The sequence below is a fragment of the Peromyscus leucopus genome, chromosome 11 (genome assembly GCF_004664715.2).
Source record: "Peromyscus leucopus breed LL Stock chromosome 11, UCI_PerLeu_2.1, whole genome shotgun sequence".
NCBI classification, from domain to species: Eukaryota; Metazoa; Chordata; class Mammalia; order Rodentia; family Cricetidae; genus Peromyscus; species Peromyscus leucopus.
The window spans coordinates 11,948,602-11,966,372 of NC_051072.1; the positions used below are offsets into that span (position 1 = coordinate 11,948,602).

Here is a 17,771-nt window from a genome sequence, read left to right on the forward strand (position 1 = left end):
AATCACACTATTTGATATGTATTTCGTTTGAATCATTCATCAACGTATCACTGACAGAAATGCTAAGAATCTGAATGTTGAGTTCTTCCATGTTTAAATTAGTTGTATATTTTCCTTTCAGAAATTTCAGTAGAAACACATGTGAAACTTTTTCTCTGACTGAAAGCTTACATGATTTGTTCGCTTTTTAAAACCAGTTTCCACATACCACTATAGATTTAAACAAACCAATGTTTATTTGAAGCTGGAATTTGAGCCCTGATGTGTCTCTTTATAAAGAGGGATCCTTTTTATTTCCAGTATATGATTTTAGTTTTTGGAAAAGCAAACAGCTTAATTAACATATTTTACATGAACTAATGTTATGATTTAAGCACGGATTTTATAATTCATGACTTATATATTGAATTTCATAACGTCTCATTTATTCCAGTTTCTGAAAGACTAGGAAAAACAAATACTTTTCGTTTTACAATTCACAAATGAAAAAAGCTTTCGCTTCTAAAAAGATGGAGTTTGGGAAGTATTATTCTTTGTTCTTGAGAGGAATGAGAATCAGCGGGTCACAATTGCTCCTTGAAACATAGACACTGTCTGCTTCGTTCCTCTTTATCTCGGAATCCTGCCAAGCCATCACAGCAGAGTGTTGTGTACACCACGTTAAATGATAAGAGTTTCAATAGGCACTTTAGTGGAATTAAGAAAAATCTCACACTCTTCCACCGTGATGCCACAAAGCGATCTTCATTCTCGGTTGTCATGTCAGTGAACTGTACTTAATAGGCCTGAGCTCGGCTCAGTGCGGTCCTGAAATAACAGAACAAAACAAAGCAAGTACATATTACAGGATTTATCTTGTGTCAGCAGAATAACCCAAAATGACAATATGATAAATAGAACAAATGTCTAGAAACTGGATAATGAAAGGAATCTTGTCTTGTAGAACCTGGGAGCCTCGTGTGTGTGTGTGTGTGTGTGTGTGTGTGTGTGTGTGTGTGTGTGTGTGTGTTATTTCTGTTACTTTTGTTAAATTTTTCTTCTCTACAAGTGAATCATCAACCTTTTCTTCTCCCCTAGGTGACATTATCAGGATTGTGACTCTCTTCTTCTCCAAACATATCTGCCAAGACTTTAAAGCGGGGCCCCCAGTCTGTGAGATAATCATAGTCCTGGTCGGCTTCTGTGGTGAGAGAGTCTATGGAGCTGAGTGACTCCGCCACTGACCCATTGCCCTCATATGCGTAAGTGGCCAAGGAATCGTATGGTGGGGCAGCTGGATCAGCATCGTTTTCCTGTAGCCTTTGGTGAATAAAATCCCTTATGTCTGTGTTATCTTCTACGTGTGGTCTCTGACGAGGTAGACAGAGGGAGTCTGGTTTTATATCCCTGCGAGATTTGTTCTCTTCGATCACTTTGGGATTTCTCAGAGCTCCAATGTCAAAAGCCTGGGTGTCTTCCTCCCCACCTCCTTCATCATCATAATGGATGACATTGTCTCTGATGTCTTCCTTAGACGTCATCAAGGTGTCTTTCTTCCTCTGCCTTCTCAGTGCCACATACAGGACAACTATAGCTAGAAGAACACAAAAATAGCAACTTGTTAAACGGAAGCAACTACATCATTTTAGCTCTGTAAATGCTGACATGGAACAGGAGAGCTGCATTTCTTTAATGGCCTCATAATATATTCATAGTTATAATAATATAACCAGTAAGGTTATGCATATGCTTATGAATTTTCTAACGCCAAATTCACATTGAAATGCTAAATATCAGGAAATCACAGAAAAGTCATTAATGATATCAAATATTTTTCTATCTGTATTTTAGTGTGTTTTGGACTCAGAGAAAAATATTAGACCAATAAAAACGGTAAAACGAGAAAATGTCCCCTCTAACTGTATAGATATTTGAAAGGGGTGATAAAAAATACATAGATGTTGAGCTATAAAGGATCATGTAAATATTAGTGATGGATAAATCACCAACTACAATATTGTTAGTTAAAAATATTTCAGTTAAATACTCAAAATTGGTGAAGAATCAATACTAAAAGCACTATATAAGAAAGAAAGGGAATTAGAGAGAGAGATGGAGTAAGAGGAAGGAAAGAGGAAAGAAAACAACACAATAGACTTTGGAAATTAATACCTCTTATTGTTTCTCATTCTGAGTAGTGGAATGCTTAATAATATTGTACACAAGATATATGGTATTCAATATGACTTCTTGAGAATATACTTTGGTGTACCTAATCACCTCAGTTATCATTGTATCCTTTTACTTCTAATGACTGAATGTTTGCCATTAAGTTAATGGTGTTTATTATTCAAAACATCAGCAGGCATAGATAGACATAATGTAGTAAGTGTATAGGTTTGGGCAACAATTTCCTATCCTTCCAAAACAGTCCCAATAGGATAAAAGCAAAGTGTATTTGTTTTTCCAGAGCAGAGATTAAATGAGAGAGTAGAGAAAACTCGAGGAGAAGTGATCATGTATATATTCCATCTCTTTCCACGTTAAATAAAAAATTGAGCCTATTAGAAAGAAACAGAAGCCTTTGATATTGCTTCTATAAAATAATCCATGAATGATATTTAGGACTGTGTGTTTTTCCTTTGGCATATAAGATTCACTGTTACTGATATCCCAGGGATTGGGTGATACACTGAAAACTATAAAGAGCATCCCTAAGTATCAAAAAGCTTTAGCAGTGCAAGAGTAGAAAGACAGACTCCATAAGATATGGTGGAAGGCTATCTATAAAACAATACCAGCTCTACAGATTTCTATTGTTTATTCTCATTCCATGAAAGGACATGGAAATGGTATACTAAAAAGTATGTGGCTGTACATTCAAAGAATATTTTCTTCATGTATTTTAAAATAGAATCTTATATGAGACAATGGATGCAAATGATTCTTTTTTATGAACAAGGAGGTTAATAGCATCAAAAATAGTACAAAGAATTATGGATATTCAGGAAGAATTCTGGGAGATAATCACACTGTAAATGTCATTGTATGATACTGATGAGTTAACAATTTGCTTGCTTATTTCATGGGGGACACATGAGCCAAAGGCGAATACCTAGAATATTTTGAGCCATATTATGAAGATACACAAGTACTCTCAGGTTCAAATAGCTACCTGATCATAGAGGAGAACAGGTACATTTTAATTGAAGTCAAATAACAATAAAACATGGATAATTTCTGATGTGAGAATTATATTTGAAATATACAGTATAAAGTTTATAACATCAGTAAAAACATATGCTCGATGAATATTGTTATGTATTATGAAGATATAAAGAATGTTTTGTTCATGTAACCAAGCTACCCACACAGAATTAATATCTATACTGTTCAAACTGGTCTAGAAATCACTATGTTCCCACGAGTGTCGCACTCATGGAGCATGCTCCATAAAGTGTTAGCTACTGCTTACTACTATTTCTATTCTAGAGAAAAAAAAAGCTACTGCTCCCCTCCCCCCTTTTTAGGATGTTTTATATGAAGACTATGCTTGCTTAAGCTCAAAGCCCAGGTTTACATCCATTTCTTTTGGTTTTAAAGAGTGACCATAAAAATAGATACTTTCTCTCACTGAAGAAATCAGTAGATAGAAAATATGAACAAAATGAATGCCAGAGTAAAAAGGTTTTAGTAGAGATATATTTATTCTGACATATTGATACAAACTATATGCTGATTTCAAAACTTCTCCTAGCAGTACTTCTGCATATGGCAGTCAGCTCTTCTCTGTTAAAGAGGAAATTTTTACAGATTTGTTTTAGGATTTGGAATGGGTTGAATGGGTTGAAGATATTTTAAGATAGCAATGTAAGCAGAATGTAAACGTATTTGGGGTCACTTACCCTCTACTTCTTTCTTAGAACATTGTTTTCATTATTTCTTTATTGAGATTGAAATTACAAAGTATTATGTATCTGGGATATTTTTAAACTATAGTATAAGTTTTATTAGGCAATGACAATAGTTTGCAAAGTTGAGAAATGGTTATATTTTATTTTTGATTATAAAATCTAGTTTATTGAATGGAACTCATTGGGAGTACAATTCTGAATAATTAAGGATTGTATTAGTAAACACAGCAATATTTATAATTTTATTGTAATTATACTCTAAGCTCAAGATTATTTGGAATAATTGGTATGCTTTTTATGAATTACATATATTTTAGAAGGTTAAAAATTATAAACCCAGTTTATGCTCATGCACATGGCTTAATGAAACTTAGAAATGGTTTTAAATGAATAATTATCACAGAGAATTCCATGGTAGAAAAGGAGTCAAATTTTCAACATTAATATTCCTTATGACTTGAAGATATTATTGTTGATGATATATGGGAAATAACAAACAGAAAATATATTTAATAAAACATTATTTTAAGTAGCCAGTGATTTACAAACCAGCTCAGTAAACAAAATTTTATAGACATTAGAGCATAGAATAAAGAGATAGCTAGAGATTCAGGAAGTATGATTAATATGAAAACCAACCTAAGAGTATAACAATGCATAGTAGTATTGCAATCAGAGCTCCCGTGCTGAGTCCTACAGGTAGAAAAATTGCTTCCACATTACAAGACAGGATGGTCCCATCAGAGTCACATCTACAAACACGAATAGTCATTGTGTTCGTGCTGCTCTGGACAGGGTAACTGCTGTCTTCTATTACAACAGGAAGTAAGTATAACTCTTGCTGCCTGCGGCTGTATCCATTTCTCCGGGTTTCAATTCCAGCTGTGTTGTCTGCAAAACAGGACATAGTTACTGTGAGTTTCGCTTCAAGTTTTAAATTGGTATCTGCTAAGCAAGAGGAAGTTCTTTTTGAATCGATAAAATGTATCCTTATATAATTATTTATTAAATCATTATAAAAACTATAAAAATATAATCAGATGTAATTAAAATAATCCTCTGCAAAAGACAAAATATTCATCTTGGTGGTATATGTATTAAATTTTCCGTTGAGGAAGAATAGTCTTATCACAAGAATAATACACAGAAGTTGGGTTGTCTCAGGTTTTTTTTTTTTCTGATATCAAAATATAATTGGGTAGTGAGAAACTTCTATGAATGTTATCATTCTAAATACAAAAGTTAAATATTTATAGCCACAATATCAATAACATCTTTTGAAACTATTGTAAAATTGATATTAAAAAATGGACTCTACTGAGGATTTCATCACATCAATTAGAGTATGAAATGTGGAAAGGAAAACAAAGCATGTTAAAATATCAAAATTCATTAAAAATCCTAAGCATTATGAATAACTGCAATTAATATGTTCTAGTAATTACAAATGTAGTTCATTGCATCTTTAACAAAATCAACAAGTATGATATTTTACTTATAGTAATACAAGAAAAATATCTAATTACATAAAATCAAACATTTTTATTAACAAAGTTTTTGGAAATTCATTTTCTCTTATATATAAACATTTCAGCAAATACTTTTTTTGTTTGTTCTATATTTTTCATTGAAGCAATTTCTTTTTTATAATATTATTTCTAAAACAAACATTACGATAACCTTGAGAATCATGTAAATAACTAGAAAGGTATACTACTTATTAAAATAAATTTCTTTTGGAGGTATATTACTACGTTAATCACAATCCACTCTACTAATTTTAAATGGAATTTACAGCTTTTACCTCGCCAGCTTCTCTATACTAATTGACATAGGAAATACCCTTATGAGAAAATGTTGAGCTGCGATAATGTTTCGCTTGGTAAGTTTTACATATTATCATTTCAGAGACAACATTTAATGATGAGTAAAATATCAAGGTGGCATCACCATGAATAGTGTTTACAAACAGATTAAGTGGGGACAAATATTGAGGCTGAGGACAGCCATAGAACCACAAAGACTGACTAAAGCACCACTGAGATATTCAGAATCCAATGGGGGATTTTATGAGGTTGAGTCAGAGATCATAAATTGAGTGACACTCATTAGAAGGAGAGAAATAGAAAACCTAGCTCTTTCTTTTGGAGAAATGGAAAATGCCATACTTTACAGCTCAATTGAAATGGAAAAAAAAAAAAAAAGAACCAAGAAAGATCTTTGTTCCTAGCTTATCATTTACTGATAACTGAGTATGCAGTATTTATTGTTCTTTGTATTATGGGAAAGAAAAGGCACATGAAGTATCACTTTGACCCTTAAAATGTTTACAATAAAATGAAAATATTTAACAAATACAATTTATAATAAACAAAAGAGAACATAAAAATATGTGGAGATTTTCAAATTGTGTTTTCTATTTTTTTTTTTTTTTTGGTTTTTGGTTTTTGGAGACAGGGTTTCTCTGTGTAGCTTTGTGCCTGTCCTGGATCTCAATCTGTAGACCAGGCTGGCTGTGAACTCACAAAGATCCACCTGCCTCTGTCACCCGAGTCCTAGGATTAAAGGCGTGCACCACCACCGCCCGGCTGTGTTTTCTATTCTTGAATGTTGTTCTTTGATTTACTAAATCTTTAGCTTTACATCACCAAATTTCATAATACCTGACATTTAATACATATTTTACAGAATATGGTTACTTAGAGGAGATAAACACCCAAAGTTAAAAAAAATGTGCAAAAAAAAATTGGTTGAAATTGTCATTGCTGCTGTGTAGTGATTTAACTGTCAACTTAGTTGTTCAAGATTAAGATCTTCTATATAGTCTTGTATTAGGTTAGAACCTTCTTATTTAGACAAAAGGGGGAGATGTAGTGGGTTTGATTCCAGCTTTGATCTGGAAGTTCAAACCCCCATTGAGGCTTCAATAACTGTCACGCCTACAAGGCAGGGCCAAGAGAGGACCCTGAAGACCGGAGATCTGGATACGCTGCCTCTCTTGGTTCCTGGACCCTGGATGCTGGAAGTAGACCGAGCAGAGTTCTCCAGAGAATGCTGCTGGACTGCTCTATATCTTCCCCAGACCCTGCAACCTACCTATCCCTTCATTTGTAAGTTACAGCACTAAATAAAGCTCCCATTTAACTACATGGAGTGGCCTTAATAATTTCACCAATATCCTTCTCTTTACTGAAGTCAAGAAGCTATAGCAAAGCCTGTATCAGTTTTCCCTCCATACAGCTAGTTTTGTCTGCATAGTCATTATCATAGTCTAAGATACACAGAAGCTGTGGAAAATCTTTCCATACAACAGCTATAGTGATATTTCTAAATTACAAATTTGATCATATTATACTGTTGCTTCAATTTTTCACCGGTTTCTAAGATCTTTGTAATTAATTTATTTTCAAATAAGTTATTAATAGGCTGAAAATATGGCTATGTTTTAGTTGTTTTAATTTTATTGCTGTCACAAGAGAGTAAGCCCCAAGACAATGTATAGAAGATAGAGTTAATGTATAATTTCAGGGGGTAAGATTAATGACCATGATTGTGGAGAGCATGGCAGCAGATAGTCAAGGATGGCTGAAAACTTACACCTTGATCCAACAGCAGAAAGTAGAGAAAGTCAAGAGGAAGTGACATGGGCTTTTGATACCTCAGCGTGGGCCCCAGAGACATACCTCCTCCATCAATGCCATGTCTCCTAATTATTCCCAAACAGTTCCAGCAACTGGTGACCATAGGCTCCATTCCCTTAGACATCAGTATTTTCTACATATTGTTGTCTAAATACTGACCACTTATACTTTGTAAAGTGTTATTTTCATGATAAAAGAATGTGTATGCTAGTTTTAAAATTATACATTTTGTATGATTTTTATTTACAGATACTTATCATTTCACACCATAGGATAGAGCCAAATCCTTCCAAGTTCAGTGAGAAATATGGATATTCAGACTTTCTTCTCTCTATTCACCACCAAAAAATGAGGTTTTCTCCTGACATCTTTCTATTTCATCAGTTGTCACTATCATCGGTATATCATACCGTTTCACTTGTTTGAAAAACAAAGTCCATTAGAACTTCAGTTTTCCCATCTAAACTGAATATGATATCAGATACCCGATACTTAGATATTATATACGTACAAAGAGTAGATCAATGTACAAAGTCGCAGAAGTAAAGTTTGAAAACCTTAATACAATTGATTCTGGCATAGAAATGACTTAGCTTACATTTTTTAAAATTCATGATGGTAGGAAAGTATGACCAAACAAGTACTCTGCTTTTACTTGTAGCAAACACCTAGTGCATTTTAAAGCCACTCTAACTTTTGTTAGATGTGTTTTTAACCAGTGGAAATTAATGGGAATGCTCTGATCACACTTAAAGAAGAGTAGACTAAGATTTGTTCTAGATACTGTATAATATATCATCTGTAGTTGGATATTTCCATCTTTAAAAGAAGTTATTATGAAACAGCCTCACCATGAAATGAGGAGTATCCATAATCTAATCCGAAAAATGTTTCTGTGCTGACTGTAATATTAATAGCTATAGTAATGTTAGACATAGAAGTGTTAATAGCAGACTATAATTGTGGAAGTAAAGTGAAAGATATGTTTTCAGAAGTTGTAGCTAAAATTATCTTAACAGATACATTTGAGGAATTTCATTAAAGGTTTTACATGTGATCTCAATACAGATGCTCTGAGTTTTACATTACTTAGGATAATTTTCTCAGTTGTGGCCCCTGGGGAATAATGCAGTGGGAATAAAATTCTGTTAATTCTAATTGAACTGCCTGATGCATCACCTCAGAACTGTTTGTTGCTCAAATAAAAGAAAAAATATAGAATTAATTTGCATGTATAAGAAATGTGCATATTGTTATACTGCTTTATTCAAAATAATGAAGCACTCAATTTCCCAGAAAAAGTTTTATTTGTTTAAATCATTAAAAGCTCAGCCCCCTTTATAATGAGAGTAAGATGGATTATCTGAAAACAAAAATGGAGTAATTAATTTGTTGCTAGTTGAAAAGTTTGTGTTTCTTATATATGGATTTCTATGCCTTGTAAAGCTGCTTTTTGGGAATGCAGTTGAATCCTCACTGTGTGCCCTTTGACAAGGCTACATAAGGGGTAAATCTGTAAGTGGTTATACTCACTTCTGAAGTCATGAACTGTAAAATTTGGTTTGATGGCAGCCTCTGGTGATAATCTAAAGGAGAATTGTTGCCCAGCAGGTGAAAGATCTCGGTCTGCAGCACTTACTATCTGAATTATCTGAAACAAAGTTGAGATGAAACTTGAAGTCAGTCATCCATGTCACAGGTAACTCTACATAACAGTCTAATAATTTTATTTAATAAAGATTTCAAAGAGATAGAAACGACACCTTTTGAATCAATATCAGTGGCCTAATTTCTTACGCATGCCTTTTGTAAGTAATTTTCTAACCATTTGCAGGTAATAATGGCAGCTAAAAATTAGAAGACACAGGCTAATTCTAAATCAATCAATATCTGTGTAATCAAAAAGCAAACCAGCTTTGAAAATTCTCTGTAAGAAACAAAATAAAATTAAAAGGACTTGCTTGCATGTTAAATTAACTTATAAACATGCCTTTTAGACTAAATGTGAAATCCTACTAGAAACAGGACATTTGATTATCTAAGTGTCCTTGCAAGAGCAAAATTAAAGGGAAAATACATTATGAGAGTTGATTTATTAAAAAATAAAAATGATGAGACAGATAAGATAATATATGCCTGCTTGGATTGTTATGCTACCTCTACCTCTCATTGCTTAGGATTAAATATTATGTGTTTCTAGGTTACTTGGACAAGGAAACATTCATATCTCTGTTTCCAAGTGCCTTCCAAGTTGCTTCCAGAAGTTGTATATCATTGTTAAAAATCTAAATATGTCTACATTGTGCCCTCAAAATTTAAACTAAAATTAACTTCTGAGGTATATACTGTAAAAATTGCAATTACTTTCATGGATTCACAAATTAGGTGTACCAAATAGGATATCTAAAAGCTCTATGTCACAGAAAATATTAAGAAGTATGTGAAGAAAAGGGCCAAGAATGTGGACGGGGCCAGGAATATGAAGTCCATAATGTTCTGCAGTAAAAGCTAAGATGTTCCACACAAGACCCTCATCTCAGGGTATAAAGTACACATATATAAGAAGACTTTTAGAAATGTGATTCATCTACTACTTTTTGTTATAATTCTTAGTTATAATCCAATCCCATGACTGTGATCTGCCTTACTACAGAGATACAGATTCATAAATATATATATGAAAGATAGATTACATCTTTGTAAATACCACTTTGCAGATAGATCGATTAGATAGATAGATAGATAGATAGACAGACAGATGGACAGATAAACAGACTAGTATTGAAGAGATGTTAAGTATCAATAGTCATGGCATGATAAAAAGTGAAATAAATTTGTTTAGTAAGAATTTCAGTCCCTTTACTCAGTATGAATTCCTACACAAATATAGTTATTTATCCCATGACTTATTATTGGTTTCATTTCTATAATATACCATTTAGAAGAGCCAGATCGTGGAAAGTAACAGTATAGTCAGGTCACCACATCAACCGTGATGGCTATACTTGGTTGTCAACTTGACTACATATGAAATTAACTAAAACCCAAGTGACTAAGTACACCTTGAGGGCTTTTTCTTGACTAAATTATTTGAGGTGGGAAATGCCACCCTAAATATGCAACTTTTGAGAAGAAAAGAGCCACCTTAAATCTGGACCACATCTTCTGCTGGAAGCATATATAAGATGTAGCAGAAGGAAGCACTTTATCTTTGTCTGCTTGCCCTTGATCTCACTGGCAAGGTCATTCCTTCACTGTCATTGGAGCCCATTTCCTCAGGATTTCTATATAAACTTAAGTCCATTTGAGACACCCACCTTTGCAGACTGAACAACTATTATATTCTTGAACTTTGCATTGGTAGACAGCCATTGTTGAACTGTTTTGATCATAGCCTGTAAGCCATTCTACTAAACTCCAATTCACACACACACACAGACACACACACACACACACACACACACACTCACTCACACACACACTCACACACACACATGCATTCTGTTTGCTTCCTCTAGAGATCCCTGATTAATACATCTACTCTCAAAAATATGAAATTTACTCTTTTGAGACTTAGAGCAATGTCCTACCATCATCCTATTTTACCCTTAAAGTTCTTACATATTCTATAACAATAAATATGTCATATAACAATACATTAAATAACTTCATATTATACAACTATATGTGTGTGTGTGTGTGTGTGTGTTAAATTTTGTGGTGTATTTTGCTTCCAATCCATACTAACTAGTATCATTTAAATCAAACCTATTTAAGATTTATGGATGTAGTTTACTTGCAAGAGTGCTTGCCTAGCATGCACAAAGGCCCAGATGTGATATTCAGCACATCACAAATTGGGCATAATGATTCATGACTGTACAAACAATACTATGGAGATGGAATCAAGAACATCAGAATCTCAAAGACATTCTCAGCTACATAATAAGTTCAAGGTAATCTGTGAACATATGACACCTTGAACATGTATTATTTTCTTTTACACACACACACACACATACATGCGTGCGTGCACACACACAGTGAGGGGGGGAGGGAAAGATACTTCCCTAAGAAAAACTTTAATATAGGACTTCAATCATATCCATAGTACCAACTCTCCTGTTTTAATATCCTTTTCACATTGATAAATGATAGACAGAAAAATAGATGGAACAAAGATTCATGATAGATAATAATCTATACATATGTAGATAATTAGATACAGAGACAAAACACATAGACAGACATATTCACATATTTCTCCTTATTAGACAAGGATAGAGGATAGTTAAACTATCCTTATGTATAGTTCTTAGACAAGGAACATGATGGATAAGTTTTTGTTCATAAAGTGCACTGAAACCACATGTTCTGAATACTCAAAGGAGACATCAGAGTCATCTCTTTTTATAAGGGTTTTCTGGTAGAAAACAAAAAGTATTTCTTAAAATAGAGCCTCAGGGCACACAAGCTGATTCTTTATTATTTTTCCCACATACAAGGAAAGGAAGTTGAAATCTAATAAATTTTACTTTTCCCAAAGTTCAAATCTTTAAGGTATAACAAATTCACATTTAATTTAATAATGAATAATACACAAAGGCAATAATTTCAAGAATCACAAGATTTTTATTGATTTGAAAGTTTTATTAGATGGAAAATAACCTTAATGCAGTGGGACATTGGAAACTGAAAACAACCTAATATACAACATTTTAGTTTATCTATTCTAATGTTTCAAATAACCAAAATGACATTAGTTATTAGCAGCCAAATAGAACTTTATCATTTACTATTTCAGACTCCGAAGAAGGCAGTAGCTATATTAGCTATCATAGTTATAGTCTGTACCTATGGAAAATTGCGGCTGCTATGCTACTATTTTATTACCTTCACATACATCCATCGACCACGGATTCATATGCGCCTAGCATTGTTAATGTTTTCTTCTATGAAGATATCTAATGCAGGAAAATAATTATGCTCATGTGTGTTTGTGTCTTGTTTAAAACTTAAAGGACAAACCTACAGGAGGCCATTATACAGACTTCAATATTGACAACATACCTGGCCTGGTTTGGCATTTTCACATACAGCTGTCTCATAGGGCACAGATATTTCTGGAGGAAATTCATTGACATCTAGGACATTAATCAGTATGTTGACTTTGCTGGTTAATAATGGGTTACCTGTTGAAAACATAAAAAGATAATACTACTAAACATGGATATTGCTTCTCCAAAAGTTAGATTTATTCTCAATTACCTTTGATATAAAATGGGAAATAATCTTCTATTATAAGAAATTGCAAGAGAGCAACTGCAAAAACAGACAAACAAACAAACAAACAAACAAACAAACAAACCAGGATGAATAAGAGAGGTATTGATGTAAATCTGTTAGATCAGGAGGAAGACCCATTAACAGGTGGGAGTAACTATGTACTGATGTGTTATCAAAAGTGTGGGGCTTTTCTCCTAGATTGATTTAACCCTCTCTTTAGGGTTAGTTTACTGAGCTTACCTTATCCAATGTTGATATTTATTTTATTAAACAAAATACAGTTTTCTGTGTTGTATCAATATAATCAAAAGTTTTAATATATAAAATATTCATAATATATAAATAAATATCTCAAATTCATCTTTGCTGTCAAAAATTAGTGGTACAGATTTAAGTAAAATAGAATTAAGGGGTTGATTTTGGGAGTCCAGAAGTCATCCTTAAATTATTTCTGGAACTAATAATAAATAAAATTTTGATAAAGACTCATTTATTCCTTTATGACCCCACCAATATCTTTGGAGCAAGGAAGCACTGTCTAACATGAAGTGCAAATTTTCCCCAGCCAGTGTTTTTATTATCTGGCTTATTGTCATGTGTTGAAGAAGAAGACTGGAAATGATTTATTAAGTATGAAAATGCAATGCACAAAATATATTTTAAAGCTACTTTAAAACAATAATTTTTTTCTAATGTAGATTTTACAGCTGGATAAACTGCCTCAAATGTTTGGTGATCTTATCCAGAGTACAGAGCTAAAAGAATGAAGAAATAAATACAAATACAGATTGACAAAACCCCAGCAACAGGCTCATCCCACCATATTTACTCAATCATTTTTTTAACATCTGTAATGTGAAGATTCTTAATACTTAGGTATAAACCTTTGAAACACACACTAGAAGTCTTAACTACTGACTGATTCTAACAACTCTATCATCTTGCTCTCAAAATTTATTAAAGCATAAGTTAAAACACGCTATGTAACATTTAATGATATTTTTAAAAATTAATGTCTAAGTGAAACTTAATCACATAAGCATACCAGCACAAATAGTAAAAAAAAAAAATGAAGATAAATGTATTCTATTGTATGGGTTGTGAATGGAAGAAATACCACATTAGAGAATGCTTCAGAAATATATGTTATATGAAATTATATTTAGGTGCATTATTTGTTTGAAAAGACTTAGTTGAATTTTGACAACCAATTTTATCCTTAGTTTCCCATTACCAAGTTTAAATTCTTCATATAAAACAGGTTGTATTAATAGTTTCTGATTCATAGGACTGCTGCATAAATGCAATGGTATTATACAAATGTTTAATGAACTTTGCAAGTTATCATTAATCTCATTGCTAAAACTACATAATAAACATCATTGAATCTGCTTACTTGATATTTGTTATGTGAATAGTGTAAATGTATATATAAAATTCATTAAATAAGTAAAACAGTTTTATTTTCTAAAGAAACTAGAAATGAACAATACTTACAAAGTAGTGGCCTCCTACACTGTAACGTTTAGTGTGTACTGATGATCTAAAACACATTGCCCAGGTGATGTTGGACTCACAGAATACACAATATAAACATTATTAAGAGTTTTTCTTTGTATATAAAATTCTGAATATTAGTAGTATAGACTTCTCTAAAACTTACAAATGTGAAGTACAAGGACAAAGTTTTAAATCAAGGTTTCTTAAACATTTTTAATTATGTTACACACACACACACACACACACACACACACACACACACACATATATATATATGTATATATATATATATATATCAAGATTTTGACATTTGGACTATTAAACTATGTAAAGTAGTGAACTAGCCCATAAAACGAAGTACTAATAAAATTCATGAAGAGTAACAGAATGATATGAGGCTAAGACTCTGCTTTCTGTATTGCCTGGTAAGTGAAGTTCAAGTCCAAACACATGATTCACACTTTATTAAGTTTCTGTGAAGTTGAGTTGTCTTTGACAGGAAACAAATTTCTTCAATTAACTGCATTCATCTCAAAAATTTACTTTCATAAAGTAGTTATTTAAATGTACAAGACTTACTTTCGTCACAATTTCACCACAAATTAGTAAATTGCTACTGTGTGTATGCTTGAAAGGTAAATTAACACCCATTTCCGTAACTAAAGTTTTGCAAAATTATCATCAATGTTGTCTTGTTGTTAATAGTCTTTCTCCACAGGACATTTTTATTTTTCACATTTTACCTCAGACAAATCTTTGCTGTGTGAAATTATTCTGTGCACTGTAGGATATCAAGATTTTCCAAAATTAAATGTCACAAAACATCATTGTAGATATCAGAAAATGGATGTTCAATCAAAGAAAAAGTAACATAATAGCAACAATTTCAAAGCATTGAAGTGAGTAATGTGTTCATTGACTTAATTTAGTGTCCTTTCTTCTATTGTTTATGTTTAATTTATTTTATAGCATTATAAAATTATACAAAGCTCACTTTTAATTCTTAAGTGCCACTACAGAAGCAAAGACATCTCTTTAACAACTACTGTTCTAAAATAAATATGAAATATTTTGTCAGAGTATGCAATTTATTAGAACAATATAGATTTCTTTCATTTAGAGATATAATTTATTAAATTGTGTTGAAAATAAAATGACCTATTTACTGAGTCATCTTAACTATATTTGGGACAAATATGACAAATTTCTTTATTTCTTGTTTATCATGAAGATTTTGATGAAAATACTTGATAGTAAAACCACATAGAATTTATGTAGTATTGGAAGCTTTTAAACAATTTATATTGTGAAACTAACCTATGAACTGTAGAGGGAATCTTAAAAGTTCTTATTAATAAAATCAAGCCCGAGACGAGTTATTGGGGTCCATGCTGGTAGATCAGAGAGACAGAACAAGCCACAGCTATCTCACCTCGCCGGATCCTCAGCTGGTCTTGTCTCCTCAGACTGGAGGCCTCTGAGTCCTCATCCGGAATGGGTCTCAGCTGAATTACTGCTCAAAAGCCTGAATGCTTAACCAGCCACATGCTTAACCAGCCAAATGCTTAACCAGCCAAAAGCCTCTAGTTTCTGGTCCTCATGCCTTATATATCTTTTTGCTTTCTACCACCACTCCCTGGGATTAAAGGCTGGCTTCCTGGGATTAAAGGCGTGTCACCATGCTTGGCTATTTCCAATGTGGCCTTGAACTCACAGAGATCCAGAGGGATTTCTATCTCTGGAATGCTAGGATTAAAGGTGTGAGTGCCACCATTTTCTAGCCTTTGTATCTAGTGGCTGTCTGTTCTCTGACCCCAGATAAATTTATTAGAGTACACAATATTTTGGGGAACACAATACCACCACAATGAACACTTATGGAATCATAATATCTTTGAAAATCCTGAAGAAATGATATTTTATAACTAAAAGATAATTTAGAACTCATATAAAGTTACAGTTGTCACGCTATTCTCCTTAATGCCAAATGGCACTGTCAATAGCAAGAATAAAAGACATTAGCTTAATCAATAGTTCACTGTATGTAGAATATTAATACTCCTTATATAGTTTATAAGAAGTATCTTGGTTTTATGGATAGCTCTAAAATCTATAGATGAAATAAAGGCATGAACATTACCCCTGACTTCTATAGGAGGCCAAACAAGAGTTGAAATTTGCACTGGAGTGAATTAACAGTGATGACAAGCACTGTCAGCTCCTCCAGATGACCTGAGTTTGATTCCCAGCCCCACACGAAAGCTCTCAATTGTCTGTAACTCCATTTTGAGTGAAGGAACCCATCTTCTGGCCTCCTTCTACACCAGGCATGCACATGTTGAACATATATACACAGAGCTAAAGTACTCAAGTCCAGAAAAAGCAGTTTGTTGCCTGACAGATGGGTTAAGATTCTTTGGAATTTGTATAAATAAATAATAAATAAATAAATAAATAAGCCAAACATTTTTGTTGTAGAAAATTTGATATATATTGTGCTATTATGCTAAATCTGTGGACATAAAAAGTGAAAAATACGCAACTGCTATAGTCTTAAAAATGAGAAGATGGGAGAATAATCAGACAGGATGTTGATCAGTAAAAGATATAAAGAAGCCATTTAGGTAATAAAAACATTATTTAAAATAACTAAAATACAGATGAAAGTATGTGGAAGAAATTCAGGGATGAAAATACAGCTTAATATTTCCTCATGGCATAAACCTTGCTACACAGATCAGCCTCTCCAATAATGAACTTTTACCCATTGAGGTGTCTGTCTCCATTGACACACTTACCCTCCCCCCCTTTTGTACATGAACCTCTTCCCTCCAATACTTCCACCAGCGCCAGGAACTCTCCATTATCTTCCCAAGTTTATGAGTTCATTTTTTTTTTCAGATCCCACATATGAATGACTTTAGCAATGAGGTTCATTGCTTCTAAGCCTTTTTGACTATATTAAAGATAAAGTCATATAGAATCATACATTACAATGATTTACTGAAATTTATCAATGGATGTTTTACAGATTTGGTTATTTGTTGCCTACTCTCAATTATTTATATTCTAGTTTCCCTTCTATTGCTGTGACATCATAAAAATATCATGTTGGCCCAAAGCCAACATATGAGCTTTTATCCTTTGCTTTTAGTTTTGGTGACAAATATCATGACCTACAACAACTTGAGGGGGAAAAGGGGTTTGCTGTCAGCCATTTTGGAAACAGTCTGTCACAGAGAGAAGTCAGGGGAAGAACCTAAAAGGAAGACCTATGGCAGAGACCGTGGAAGAATGTTTCTTACTGGTTTGCTCAGTTTTCTTTATCACCTAACCCAGGATCAAAGGACAAGGGATGATCAGTGGGCATGGTCCTCCTACATCAATTATCAAATAACACGTCCCCTCATACATGCCAAAAGTTCAATATCATCTTGGTAATTACTCATCT

General features: G+C 33.1%; 1 protein-coding gene across 3 annotated transcripts in view; it reads right to left on the bottom strand.

The window, feature by feature from the left end:
* Positions 1-217: 217 nt before the first annotated feature.
* Positions 218-17,771, bottom strand: part of Cdh12 (cadherin 12) — a 1,003,328-nt gene continuing 985,774 nt past the window's right edge. For all 3 annotated transcript variants that reach the window (XM_028868191.2, XM_028868192.2, XM_028868193.2), the window contains 4 exons: positions 12,605-12,726; positions 9,068-9,185; positions 4,533-4,784; positions 218-1,573 (listed from right to left, as the gene is read on the bottom strand). In XM_028868191.2, the coding sequence (XP_028724024.1) occupies positions 1,074-1,573; positions 4,533-4,784; positions 9,068-9,185; positions 12,605-12,726 (992 nt within the window). In that variant the 3' untranslated portion in view covers positions 218-1,073. The remainder of the gene's footprint in view (positions 1,574-4,532; positions 4,785-9,067; positions 9,186-12,604; positions 12,727-17,771) is intronic.